At 39.9% G+C, this 14,482-nt stretch overlaps 3 protein-coding genes across 3 annotated transcripts; 2 read left to right on the top strand and 1 right to left on the bottom strand.

Moving 5' to 3' along the window:
- Positions 1-1,661: 1,661 nt before the first annotated feature.
- ATNIH1004_000589 (uncharacterized protein) lies at positions 1,662-1,994 on the top strand (the record flags this gene model as incomplete). Its single annotated transcript, XM_033565297.1, has 2 exons — positions 1,662-1,706; positions 1,758-1,994. The coding sequence occupies 2 exons, from the start codon at positions 1,662-1,664 to the stop codon at positions 1,992-1,994; spliced, it is 282 nt and encodes a 93-aa protein (XP_033431054.1).
- Positions 1,995-7,369: 5,375 nt separating this feature from the next.
- Positions 7,370-8,396, top strand: ATNIH1004_000588 (uncharacterized protein; the record flags this gene model as incomplete). The annotated part of the gene is made up of 2 exons (XM_033565296.1): positions 7,370-7,645; positions 7,776-8,396. The coding sequence occupies 2 exons, from the start codon at positions 7,370-7,372 to the stop codon at positions 8,394-8,396; spliced, it is 897 nt and encodes a 298-aa protein (XP_033431053.1).
- A 4,818-nt stretch (positions 8,397-13,214) lies between these two features.
- On the bottom strand, positions 13,215-14,482 carry ATNIH1004_000587 (uncharacterized protein; the record flags this gene model as incomplete). Its single annotated transcript, XM_033565295.1, has 11 exons — positions 13,215-13,282; positions 13,333-13,393; positions 13,483-13,494; positions 13,551-13,602; positions 13,656-13,712; positions 13,774-13,836; positions 13,884-13,938; positions 13,989-14,025; positions 14,187-14,230; positions 14,276-14,353; positions 14,401-14,482. The coding sequence occupies 11 exons, from the start codon at positions 14,480-14,482 to the stop codon at positions 13,215-13,217; spliced, it is 609 nt and encodes a 202-aa protein (XP_033431052.1).

Here is a 14,482-nt window from a genome sequence, read left to right as displayed (position 1 = left end):
TACTTGGGACATGATTGATGACAGTTGGTGCTCGTTGACACGGAGATTCGCCAGGTGCTCCAGAGTGAGTGGAAGATTATCTACTCGGGCGTAGAGTCGGGCATCGTCCCAGTAGTACTTTTTCACGGACAGGATGTTTTCGTGCCGAATCTGTTGAAAAGCATGCAAGGCTTTGTCCGCAACTTTAATAGAATATTCTCGTATCGCTTTAACTCGGGATGGACGGGTTCTAGACACGCATATTATAACTGGCCCGGCAAGTTCGCATGTAAAGGCATGCTGAAATGTATCCCAAGGAGACTTATTTTCTCGCATGATCAGTGGGGAAGATGTGTGACGCGACTTCAGAACCTTGGAAAGTACAAGGTTTTTGGGATAACCCTAAACGACTTTCCCTGGTTGCTTAAGTCGGGGGCCATGATTTCTGGATTTTTCATTACCCTGCGACTTGTCGTTCGACTAGAAATGCTTACCCAACCGATCATTACAACGCTTATCAGACAATAGACAGACTAAAGAGTGACACTGGGCCTCCCGACCTGCGGGATCAAGCTGCTAGATATTTTTTTCCTTCAGGGGGGGTGTTCGCAGAAATTGCAATGCGAACGAGGTTAATGTCCGGAAAGGTGCTCTATTGTAGACCTAAGGGAAATTCTTAAATGTCCAACCAAAGGGGAAGGAAAGACCTTTGTTTCGGGCCTGCTGCCTTGCGGTCATGTCATTGGCACTCAGCCGGTGATCCGCTGAGGTAGCTGGGACTCCCAGACCGGCTGAGCCCTCAGGGACATGTTCCCCGAGTCCAGTGGATCGGGTTAAGTATTATCTGCGTGGTGTTAGAGCGGGTATAAAAGGGGCATTGTGTCCTCAAAAATTAATGGTTAGAATCCAACCCGCTTGTTCTTTACTAGCGTTGGATGCGTTAATGTTTACGGATACCGAGCTGCAAGTTAGTAGGGAGCGAAGCTGGAAATACTTAGGACCGGCTAGAATCAAGCTGCAGCAAATTACCCCTTATTCTTCCATTTCCCGGGAACTAAACTTGCCGTACCCCAATCATGTCGAGCGACTGTGCACTATCTTTCGTAAAGAGGGTTGCCGCCGGTTAGATATGCGAAATTATGTTACTGCTATTATTGCAAGGCGGCTCCTGAGCGAGGCCCTCACCCGAGCGGGGTTGAGCGCCGATACCTTGGCGATCAATCCACATAGCCAATATCCTGAACTGGATTTTCCGGGCAAAGTCCAGTGCCTCCACGGTCAACACCGCTTGAAAGCTGGAGAAGAGGTTTTAAATCGGGGCGACTAATGGTGGATTGTTGATCTATATATAGATGGTAATTTATTATGCTCCTGGTCCTTTACCTTGTAAACTTGGTCAGTTGCGGGGCATACTAACGCTTCCTTAACGCTTAGACATTAGCCATAATCTGCAGACAACCTTAGTGGAAGAATATTCCAATGAACATGTTCCATCTGACGGCGAGATATATTGTAAAGTTCGCCAATACCAATATAAGGCCAACGCACGCTTCGAGAACCGATAGATAGCCCGCCTGTTGAGTAACAAAGCCAAGTAACTCCGCCAGCTTTCCTCCAACGTAACTGTTCGAGCCGCCTTTGATAGCTTGCTGATGATCCCGGCACTGCTACAGCAAGGCATGATGCTCGGCTCTCTCCCACGGGCACTGGCGGTGGACATTCCCGAGGTAAGCCGTCTCTCTACAATCTCCCCCTTGTTAGGATGCTTAGACCCACAGGTAATGGTCAATGCCCTGGAGAGCCTCAAACAATATTTGTCTTACCTCTTCAAGGGCGATCGTGCCAGTATGCTAAAACTGTATGCCTATATAGTGGAAAAATTGCAGCTTCTGGCCCCGGGTCTCTCCGCGAAGGAGACAAGGACGGTACGGGGCTTGGTGCTCAGCAGCGAGGTGTTTCCGAATTTCAGCGATTCCGAACGTAGGTCTATCCGGAAAAGATTATGTGAACCATAAAAATTACGCGTATTCGCAAGTATCGATCCTTCATTGAATTAGGTCTCTGATTCAACTAAACTATCAAAACATCTCGCATTTATAAAGGCGAGGTAAACAAATAAAGAATACAAACTAACTAATGTAGGAAATATACACGATCTGATAAAGTTAGATTATCAACAATATTTAACCGAGAAAGGTGCTAAATAATTAATATTACTATAATTGTTAACACACCCCCTCAGCAGCTTGCAAGGTTATGGATAGTTGAATATCGCATAAAACCAAAATATTGCCTAACTAGACAAGGATAAGGCTTTTCACATTGGTTAAACCAAGCATCTTGACAAATTCTTGGTGTCTTTGAGCCGATAAAGCCTTTGTTATCCCATTAGCGGGTATCTTGGCAGTTGGAACCCATTCGATTTTGATGCCTTTATTTTAAACCTCCTGACGCAGCTATATTCCATAAATATTAACATGGCGCAATTTGGTACGTAGCTAAGGCTTTTCCTTGGTTAACAACTTAATTATCTGGCAATTATCGCATTTAATTAAGATATTATACTTAGAATTAAACTTAATTATATTAAACTGTCAAGGGCTAAACCTCTATAACCTAATAACTAGGGTGGATACAAAAGGAATCGTCGAAGAGGAAAGAGAAGAGGAAACAGCGATGAGACGATTGCGAAGTAAGGGGGGGGAAGTCACATGATAGAGTGTACTAATCAATATACTAATCATGTGGCAGGCGAGGAGAAAGGAAACACGAGGGCTGAGGGCCCGAGTAGGCTGAGGGGCTCTAGCCCCTTACATAAACATGCACTTCCACCAGTATAATATCTTTGCAGCTGCTGAAATAGCAAGAAGCTTAGCTTTGGTAGTGGAAGTGGTCACCGTACGCTGTTTTAATACCTTTTAATTAATTAGTCCGCCGTAGAGCATACAAAGGAATCCCTCGGTGCTTTTGTAGTTATAATAATCAGCAAATAAAGCATCGCTTGTATAAATAAAGATATTGTTTTATTTAATTAAACTCTTCTAATTAGCGGAATACTTAATAGCGTAAAAACACGTAGAATAAAAATATATAATTACTTAATTAATGGCTTTAAAATACGCATTTAACGGATTTGTTATAAATTTAGCAAGTTTATTAACGGGACGCTTAATATCCGGCCTGGTAATAGTTGCTAGGTAGAGTGTGGATCCTATCTTCTGTTAATAATAATAAATTTGACCATCTGTAGCCTGTTCCTAATTAGGCAAGTACTGACAGCTTGACTCCATGGGTGTCTTGGGATACCGACTTAAATTATTTAAGTAATATTAAGCGGCTATTTGGTTAATATATGCGTCTTGGTATAGCTATAACTTTTTTTCTGTACGATCTTGAATAACGCGAATTCCTAGGAACCATTTAATTTATCCTATATCTCGCAGTTCATAGCATTTTTCGAGAGCTCTTTTTACATGGTTTGCTTGTTCTCTTGCTTGCGAATTTAGCAAGTTGACGATAATAATATCATTAATATAAAACATTATAAATAAATACTAATTCGAGAAGAGATATTAATCCTTATTAATTGGTTAAAGCCCAAAGCCTTTTAGTGTTATAAACAGATCCTTAAACTATAAACGTGGTGATCTTCGTAGTCTATATAACACTTAATTAAGCTTTTATATCTTACCTGGGACCTAATATCCCTGTGGCATTTTTATATACACTTCTTTATCCAACGATGTGTTTAAAAACATGTTAATAGTGTTATACTGCGTAGTATTAAGATTAAATACTGCAACCAACGCCATAATTATTTGGAATGTTTTCGCGGCCAACATGGTAAATCTTTTCTTTTTATCCGAGATTGCTTAAAGATTTCCTTGGACATAGATTCGTGCCTTGCACTTAATAAGATATCTATTTTTATTAAATTTATAGGCAAAAACCTATTTTAACAGAATAATTCCTTTACTCGTGCCTCTAACTGTTCCACCACTGTTGCAGTACCCCTTTTATCAAGCTTATAAATTTTTTTTGCTATAGCTATTATAAAGCTATCTTTTAACACATGTTTTAGCATCTCTGTCTATAATTTTAGATGAGAGGGTAGATTATCCCTATAAATTCGGCGTTGCGGAGTGTGTTGTGTTATTCTAATAGTAAATGCACTTAGTACGCTATTAACGTAATCGGTAAGCGAGCGCCGCATGAAAGCGAGCGCTGCACCTCTCTATTCCATATAAAATGACACTTTTTGAGAGTCTAATATCTCAACAATAAAGCACCTAGAGGGCATAAAATTTAATATACAGTATAATATAATAACGTATATATATATATTAAGCAGAGAAATTTTAGGAATGAATATTTCTCCAGATAAGATAAATTACAACTGTATTTTTTATATTTTTAGTTGTCCTAGTATTTAAAGCCAAGAAAGCTATTTAAAAACATGAAAATACCTTTTAGAATCCATATATATGTTATTGTCTTATAAAGATGTTCTATATCTACTGGTGGTTGAGATATTAAGGTTTCAAAGAGTGCCATTTTATATGGCGTACAGAAGTGCGGCGCTCGCTTTCATGCGGCGCTCGCTTACCGATTACGTTATATAGTGTAAATATTACGTAATTAGGATTATTTTTCTTTTTCCGTGCTCGTTTTCCTTTAATAATGTTTTCTGAATTAACCTCTTTTTTAGGTTAATATATTTACCTATTTTTAGTATTTTCAGGCACATCCCCACCCCCTGAGGTTGATAAGGAATTTAATAAGTTAAAAAGTAATTAACTAGGTAAATCTGGCTCTGTTTTAACATCTTCTTGCTCGCTGTAATATTTAAAGTGACCTGGTATTTGACGTTTATCTGGATTAGGCGTTGGATCAGGGGTTAGATTAGGTGTGGGCTATTAAATTATTTTATTCCTACTTGGCTTTTCTCGCAATTTTTCTTTTTTCGTGAGATTCGGACTTTCCTAAATATTATCCAGAATATTAAAAAATACTTGTTTTAGAACTGATTCTGATAATTTCAGCACATCAAGCACTTGAGCAGGTGGTTCGGGTGTAGTTTTTTAAATTAGATTATTAAGAAATAGCTTAGTGGGATTATAAAAACAAGATTTATTAAAGCTAACATCCCTAGCTTTAATAACCTTTCGCTGCTTTGGTCGCTAAATATACTATATATTAGACGCCTTGTATCCCACAAGATAGCTGATAAACGCGCGTGGAGCTATTTTTTATGTTTTTATAAAATCCTGATCTTGTATATACACACGACAACCGAATAAATACATGTTTAAAAGATCTGGAGGAGTACTATAAAGCAGTTTGTATAGTGTTTTCTAGTTAAGGATTTGTATTAGTAAGTAATTAATAATATAGATAGCACTTTGCATTGCTTCCGGCTATAATTCTTAAGGTAATTTCGCCTTAATAATAAAAGCTTGTGATCTAAAAATAATAATTACTCCGGCATGTTTAAAAGGACTATTTTACTTAGGTTATCCTCGTACCGATATCTTATGGCTGATCCTATTTAAATACCTGAAATTAGTAATCTTGTTGCCTAACATTTGTTCGTTGTTTAAGTAATAAATTTAAACTATTATATTCCAGCAATTTTTAACAAAGTTTATAAAATAAATAATTATATTTCTAACACTGCTTTTACAAGGGCATGTATATATAAAGTGCATCTAGGTGTACTTATTATAAAAATAGTAAGCCCAATAATTACTATTATACGCAGGAGTTATCTATATTAGGTTAAAATAAACCTGTTTAAACGGCTTACTCGCGCACATAAACAGGCGTCGTGAGATTTAACAAGGCGCAGATAATAAACAACATGTCTTGCACTTAGTGTTTGGATTAGAAATATTAATTTTAACTCCGTTGACTGTATCCGGTAAGTGCTAAATTTCTTTGTTACTAAAATAACCTATTTATTAATACCATATTTCTATATCTCCATGTAAACTTAACAGCTTGGCTGACCTCTTAATCGCGTAAACAGCGTGATCATAATCTGGTGGATTGTTTTTAACAATAAAAAGGTTTTTAATAACCTATAATTAACAAATAACGCGTTTATCACTTCGCCGAATAATCTAATTAAGCTTATTATTCTATTAACAACCTGCTTTTTTTATTCGTGTGTATAACAAAATATTGGTGTGGAAACCCAGCATGTATATAATATTATTAAATTAAATACTATTATTTTTATTTAGATAAAGAATAATAGTTCCCGTGCCTTCTATGTTTATTATGTTTTGTCCAGCGCGCAAGATACCACGATCTCTGTATTAAAAGTTGGTAAATCGGGATAGCTTATTACAAACATAAATTATTATGCCTGTGTTGAGAATAATACTATTTTGTAGGTAATAAGGCATTTTTTTAGTAAAGGTAGCATGCTAAATTAATATCACAATTTGCTTTAATAATATATTTTCCTTGTATTTTAATATAAATTCTATTATTATCTTTAACACATATTACAATTTTAAATGTGGACTATTAAGGATTTTATTAAACTTAGCCTAAATTTTAACATTAGGTAACTATTCTGGTGGTTGTTTTAACTTAATAATATAAGGGCAATCCTTAAATTAATACTTTTCTTTGCAAAGACATGTGTTCTTCCTTTTATTATTTTTTTAGTTGTTAAATTATCCCTTTAATGTTGCGAATAACACCTCTAATTTTAATTGTTGTATTGCCGCTGTGTCTGCAATATATCCTCGGTATAGTACTAATATCTTTGGTAGTATAATTAACTTATCTTCCTGTAATAAATTAAATTATTGATCGGCCCATAAATGCGAGTATTGCGAAATTGCTGTTAAAAAGTAGTGTATAGCATGTTAACCCATTACCTTAGGTAAATCTGCAGATAAGCAGTTATAATATGCTAATTTAAACATGGCTAACCATTGGTCTAAACTACCACTTTTAATAGGAGAATTTCATGCTTTCTTATATCGTGCGTATATTATGCGGGCCTCTTGCTTTAATATTAGTGCTAATTGTAAGGGGCTAGAGCCCCTCAGCCTACTCGGGCCCTCAGCCCTCGTGTTTCCTTTCTCCCTCGCCTGCCACATGATTAGTATATTGATTAGTACACTCTATCATGTGACTTCCCCCTTCTTCGCAATCGTCTCATCGCTGTTTCCTCTTCTCTTTCCTCTTCGACGATTCCTTTTGTATCCACCCTAGTTATTAGGTTATAGAGGTTTAGCCCTTGACATTAGGAATCGTCCTTGTCTGCCTGTCTGCCCGCTCGCCTGCCCGCTTGTCCGCCCGCTCGCCTGCCTGCCTGCTCGCCCGCCCGCCCGCCTGCCTGCCTCCGCCAGTCTATGGGAATATCTTTACGATGTCCGACCCGAATCCACTCCTCCTGCTTGTGCAGCAGCTCCAGCAAGAGCTCCAAAACCAGCGCCTTGATATTCAAAACCAGCGTAATGAAATACAGCAACTACGTGCGGACCTTGATGCTTCCCGAACAGATGTCCACCAGCTTCGTACGCAGCTTCTTTCCGTCCAGACACCCAGATCCCGCCTGCCAGATCCGCCTCGCTTTAACGGTAAACCATACACGCTTCGCACATGGCTCCCGTCAATTAAAGCAAAACTTCGATCAGACCAGCTCGTAGGAGCTGATGCTTTGACTATGTATGGGATCGACTAGAACAGTCTCAGCAAGCTTCTGTCCTGCACCTCCGCCAATCTGCCGAAGAAAACCAGCTATGGGATCCTGAAGTTATTTTCTCTTTTTTCAGCGTCTATGCCATAACCCACGGGAACAGCAGGAGGCTATTCAGCGCTTTACTTCTATACAACAGAGGGATGACGAATCGCTTATCGCCTACCTTGCTCGTTTTGAACGACTTTCATATGAAGCCAATGTAAACTCATGGCCAGATATATCACGTGTTACCACGCTACACCGGGGGCTACGGCCTAATCTCCGTCGAATACTAGAAGACTCGAATAATTCTCTCTTTGATCTTCCCTATAATGAATATATTGAACTTGTCCAGAGTACCGATCGGCGTACCCGTCCTAGTCCAAAATCAGCCCCGAAACCAGCTTTGACCCCGAATACAGACCCAATGGATACTGATCCGGTCCGAGTCAACTCAGTTAAAATAAACCCCAATCCTGTTCATGTTGGCTCTGTGAGAGTAGCCCGAGCTGCTTCGCCTGTTTTATCTGATTCTTCTCATGAATCCACCACCTCTGACCGCCGCCGTTTCCGACTTGCGAATAATTTATGCCTTTACTGCGGTTCTAATGATCATTGGATCGCAGACTGCGATGCCCGCTCTACTTTGTCTGATACTTCCGAGAAACCTCCGAAAAAGCTTACAGCCCGCGCCAGCAACCCGCCTCGCTATTAGGCCTCCTTCGGAGGCCTTATATAGGAAGGGGGAGTAGTGTAAGGGGCTAGAGCCCCTCAGCCTACTCGGGCCCTCAGCCCTCGTGTTTCCTTTCTCCTCGCCTGCCACATGATTAGTATATTGATTAGTACACTCTATCATGTGACTTCCCCCTTACTTCGCAATCGTCTCATCGCTGTTTCCTCTTTCTCTTTCCTCTTCGACGATTCCTTTTTGTATCCACCCTAGTTATTAGGTTATAGAGGTTTAGCCCTTGACACTAATTGTTGCTTTAATAACTTTAAAATATAAAATGTTAATTCCTTCCCATATAAATAATACACGAGTAATGGACCAACTAATCCTAGTATAGTCTTGTAAACAACTAAAAATCCTTGTTTTACCTTATTATATTTATTCTTTTTAAGGGTATACAGCTGCATTTCCATTTTTATTTATTATCTGGCTTCTTTGGCTTCGTCGGAATCTTCGGTTTCTCTAGAATTACCGGTAATTCCTCTTCTGGCGTATCAGGATTAATATAATCCCAAACATCGCGTGATTTCGCCGTGGATTAAATAAGGCTATACCAGGCGCGCCAATTATCTCTCGTTTTTAAGATAATAGAGACCTTCGTGGCAGCGCTGTTTGTCCCCATTTTAATTTAATATAAGTTCTCGGATTAGTGAGTAGCTTTAATGCAACGTGGTTATATAGCTTAGTAAGAAGTTTTGAATAGCTTCTTCTTAAATCAGGCGATTAGACTTGATTAAGCAATTTAGTAATAAGCCGGGCTACCGGGCTTATAACTGTGAACCATAAAAATTACGCGTATTCGCAAGTATCGATCCTTTATTAAATTAGGTCTCTGATTCAACTAAACTATCAAAACATCTCGCATTTATAAAGGCGAGGTAAACAAATGAAGAATGCAAACTAACTAATGTAGGAAATATACGCGATCCGATGATGTTGGATCATCAGGGCTTGTAGCTCGGCGTGGTCTAAAAAAACCTCGGCGTGGGCTAAAATTCTGCCCCGAGACTCACCGCTCTTTTTTAGACCACGCTGAGCTTATGCCAAGAATAAACTCATCATGGTCTAAATGATTAGTCAGTATTCTTAGGCCACGATGAGATTTTCAAAAGATTTTTAGACCACGCTGAGCATATGCACTAGGGCTTAATTACTATAATTGGTAAGGTGTAGCCCTAAGGATATTTTGTACTACACAATACAGAGTATCCACTCTGCATATACTCTGTATAGGTTGACCAAACCACAACAATGGCTGGTACCGAAGTTCGGGAAAGAGTGGTAGAATGGATCAACAATATCCCAATCCAGGTATGTGTATATATGTTTATTATATACTGGGTATATACAAACCCTATACTAATATACCCAATTATCAGAACGAGGTGCAGGAATCTCATAGAGATGATTCTAGTAGTATAATTAGTACTAGGTCTACTCCGTCAGATCCAGGAGATGATATACAGGAACAAGAATCTTTTACACCAATAGTAATGGGCCTACAGCGGGTTAGTGTATATCTAATATATACATAATATATACTAAGTCTATGTTAGGAAGCAGCTACTTCAGATGGTGTTGTCGTTGCGCGAAATGCCAGTCATAAGATTAAGGTTAAAGAGATTCAAGAACATCTTTTAATACCTGAATATCCAGCAACAGCAGCAGAAGGTATTCTTCATTTTATTCATGACTGCAATCCATTTCCATCCTCAAGGAATCCAAATGATTTCTCTGAGGAAGAAATAAATAATATTTTTACACGGCTTATGTCAAAGGTATGTAGAGTATATATCTGTTCTATACTATACTAATACTTTAAATAGATTCAGTTTGCAAAAAACCATACAGGGGCTGCAAAGCTCGTCAAAATGGATCTTCTAAACAAGCTTGATGATAACGGACAACACAAGGCTTGGCATAGATCTTATATATGTGGTTCGGTAAAGGCCTGTGAGCGGGTCTATGATCATATGCTAAGTATATCACGGGCATATGACCGGGTTAATCTTGATTTACTTAATGAACAGCGCTTACGTTACGCCGAACCCTTTTATCCTCAAGCAATTGATCAACTAATCAAAAAGAAACTGAAGATGTCTTCTATGCTTTTATGAAATGTTGGTGGCAGGATGGAGGTCCTTGTGAATATCAAGGTATCAAGACATGTGGTGAAACACCACCGGTAATGTTTTATCGAAATCAGGTATGCTTTAGGTACATTACTCATATATTATATATACTAATTAACCCAGAATATTTTCTTGGTTGCCCCAAGAATTCAGATATTAACCTTGGCATTATGCTCATCCAGTTCGACGATTTGCTCAGATTGATAAGACTTATCTTCAAGTTCTTATGGAACATGGAACAGGCCCAAAAATAGAAGAATGTGATTTCATTGCTCAGCCAACATCCCGAAGAAGATGGTGTAGTAAGTATATTTCTAGTTTTATATATATATATATATATGCTAAGTATAGGATTAATCTAGCTCGAGCAATACTCACCATACCGGCAGGCTTTACATTCCAAAGTGTAAGGTTAAATTTGACTTGTACATTCCAACATCCTGGCAACGGTTTCCTTTCTTAATTTTGATTTGTCGATTAAATCATATTCATTTTCCACCACCTCCAACACGATTACCTAAAGATATTGCAGATGAGGTGGTCCAAATGATCTCCCAGCATAATATCCTTGACCTAACTGCAAGTAAGTATATTTACTCTATATATACAGCATATACTAAGTATCTACTCTATTTAGGACGGTTCATGATCTCTCCACAGTTCACTGATATATATGATCGATTTGGTCCCTCAACACTACGTGTATTACATCAAAGTCTTAATATTCAAGATAGGGTTCAAGCTTTGATCCGAAAACAGAGACTCTTAACTTATCCTGAAGGAACTGATATTGCTGGTATGACAATAGCTACTGCTTTTAGGTATATGCTCAGCTGATACTAGGGGTATTACGTGAATACGCCTTCGACCAATTAAAAGGGACGACCAGCAATGGATACGTGATGTCCATTTCTTTGATCCACGGCATTTTCTTATTATATGCTGTACATATGCTCAGGCGAAGGCGTTTATTAATATCAAGCATATTGAGATGGACCTCTCATTCAAAATGGTTAATGGCAAGACGAATGTCTTCTCAATTTCTGGGTGGAATCCATATGTGCGAAGTATGTATCTAGTATATTTTTTTAATATTGCTCACTAACTTGCAAGTTACTAGGAATCAATACCTTTGCATATGCTTTTCTTAATCTCGAAACACGCGATGCATATGCTGTAATGTTCTCAAAGCTATTTAAGATACTTGGAAATGTGGCTCGCTCACCTATACGGTTTCCCCATATTCAACATGGTGAGAATGAGATCTGGACTATAACTATCGATATGTGTAAGAAGCAAGCACCAGGTATGTAATAAACAGAATATATGCCCGGTATTTGCACCCTGTTAAGTATATTAGGTCTTGGAGATTATTTGCATACGCTAGACACATCCCGAGAGTGGTCTGAGCACCTTCCCTATGTGATTATATTCTGCCAAACTCACTTAAAGCGTAATTTTCGCTTAAAGTATAAGGACCACCCTGCAGAGCACCTACTTAACAGCCTTTTAGAAGCACCGTCCAAACCTGATTTGCTTGAGCGTATGGACTACATATGCAATACATATCCTGAGACTAAATCCTGGCTAGAGGGAAAGAAACGGCCGTGGATCTTAAGTGCACTGACCCCGGAACAATCAAAGATACAGATTGAACACTGGACATATGCTCGGAAACATACCGGAATTAGTGAAAGTAGTCATTTTCAAGATAATCAAGGTGTTGGCCGGAAGCAGTCACTCCTGGCAGCTGTTTTAAAGTAAAGTATATCCAAGGTAGATGCGGAGCATAGTTAATAATATACTAACTATATACTTAGATTGCGAAGGTTTACATTTGAGGCCTTTACTCAGAATAAGATACAGATTAAGGAGGGTATTCCACCTTCATGGAAAATCCAAACGAACGTTCAAAGGCGCACTAAGATTATTCGAAAGCAAAGTATGTTAAACTAAAGGGCTGGAGCCTGTTTAATTTCTCTAGCTAATTACTATATTATCCCTATTGCCCTTATTGTCCCTACTGTCCCTATTGTCCCTATTGTCCCTATTGTCCCTATTGTCCCTATTGCCCCTATGGTTCAACATGAACAGTGTATATGCTGTTTACATACCAGGCTAATACTATGCATAGATCAACAGCAAAAAGGCAGCGAACCGCCGGCAGAAGAAGCCACACTTGCCATGGAATCCAGGGAATCCATATGATACACCTCTTCAAAATACAGACGGAGTGGCCATGCAGGACACTGATTCCCTATCAGTATCTAGCCTTAACACATGCTCGTCTTATGCCGGGCATGTACCTGCAAGTCAACGAACACACCCACTTACACTGTACAGAGTGTTGGTAGATAGGTTATCGAGACCCCTGTTAGATCACCCGCTGTGTATATGCCAAACATAGACCCTTTAGAAGAGCGTTTAAAGGAGCTTGAGGGACTTAAGCGACGAAGAGATATGGTTGAGCGAATTGAGGAGCTTGAGGAAGAGGTAGAGGGGAAAGAAGAAGAAAAAAGGGAAACCCCTGCAAGTGCAGAGCATACACCTAGTAGATGTATAGTATGTTAAAAAAGCCATTTCAATTCCCTAAACGATGGCTAGACTAGTATTTGCTCTACTTATTCCTAGACTCCATAATTTATCTCTAAAAACCAACCGTGCATATGCCCTACGCAGTCTCCGGCACGACTCGGCAGCATCTTCTTGCGCGCGCCGGCTGCTTCCGGCTACCGGTGGCTACAAGTTCTCAGCAGATGTTTAGTATAAGGGGGATGTGCTATACTTACCCTTGTGACCCTTCTTCGGTGGAGCACGCTTGCGCTTGGGGGCAGACGGTGGGGTAGGTGGCTAGAGGGTAGTGGGGAGATTTGGCTGCATATACTCAGTATATTATAAAGAGCTTAGGTTCCAGGGGCACATGCCTTGTGACCAGAGACCTTACCCAGCCTCTAGGAAATATTAGCATACGCAGGGAATACGTAGAGTAAATACCCGGATCACATACAGGACGATGGAACTCAGTCCCAAACTGCTGAGCAAAGTCGTTATCTTCCTGGCTAGTGGTTCTTAGTTATATACTATGCATATAATACAGATATGCTCTACTCACGCCAGCTGCTCGAGGAAGTTACAGTAATCCTGAATAATACCGTACATAGGACCCTCACTAGCATACGTTAGCCCTACGCCCAACGTACACATATATATATGCGGAGGGGAGGACATACCCAGGCTCCTTCACGTAACGGGCAGTTCTCCATCCTCTGCTAAGGATCCATCGCTTTAAAGCGCTGTCAATTATTAGCATATGCTCAAGAGAAGCTACGTATCCACTAACTTTTCGCCCGCAATGCGCTCAGCCTGGGGAATGTTGGTGCGGAAGGGATTAAGAGCTATGAATCCTTAGCATCTGCTAGACCTATACAAGGAATAGACAACTCACTGGCACCGGGATGGGCGTTCCGGATGTGGCGGACGAGCTATGGAATAGGTAGCATATACAACGATGTGCTAAAAAACACGACCTACAGCAATCTAGAGAAGGACGGGCTGGCCACAATTTGGTTGCCATTGACTGCGATGTCGCATCTGCGAGGTTGTAGCCCATGCTTAGCATGTGCCAGGCATGTTAATTACTTACCATGCTATTAATACCTGACAGTCTTGAACCAGGAGTTGGGGCATCTGTAAATAATTAGCATATGCTGCACATCTGTGGGGGCCCCATACTCTCGTTGTCCGCGGTGGTCACAGGTGTGCGGGGGTCCGGGTGTGGGCGCCAAGTGGGGTTTGGGTTCGGGATGGGACCTGCATATGTTAAGCACATGTTGTGAATATATTAAGTAGATACTCACCGTGGAAGTAACCGTAGTCGGGGTGGGGGTTCACCGCCCCAGCGACCTCTGGATTGTCAAAGTCTTCACGCGAAAGCTGCAT

Source organism: Aspergillus tanneri (genome assembly GCF_003426965.1).
Source record: "Aspergillus tanneri strain NIH1004 chromosome Unknown AapTan_2_pilon_pilon_pilon, whole genome shotgun sequence".
Classification (NCBI taxonomy): domain Eukaryota; kingdom Fungi; phylum Ascomycota; class Eurotiomycetes; order Eurotiales; family Aspergillaceae; genus Aspergillus; species Aspergillus tanneri.
Note: the sequence above shows the minus strand (reverse complement) of the source record. Positions and strands in the feature narration are given on the sequence as shown.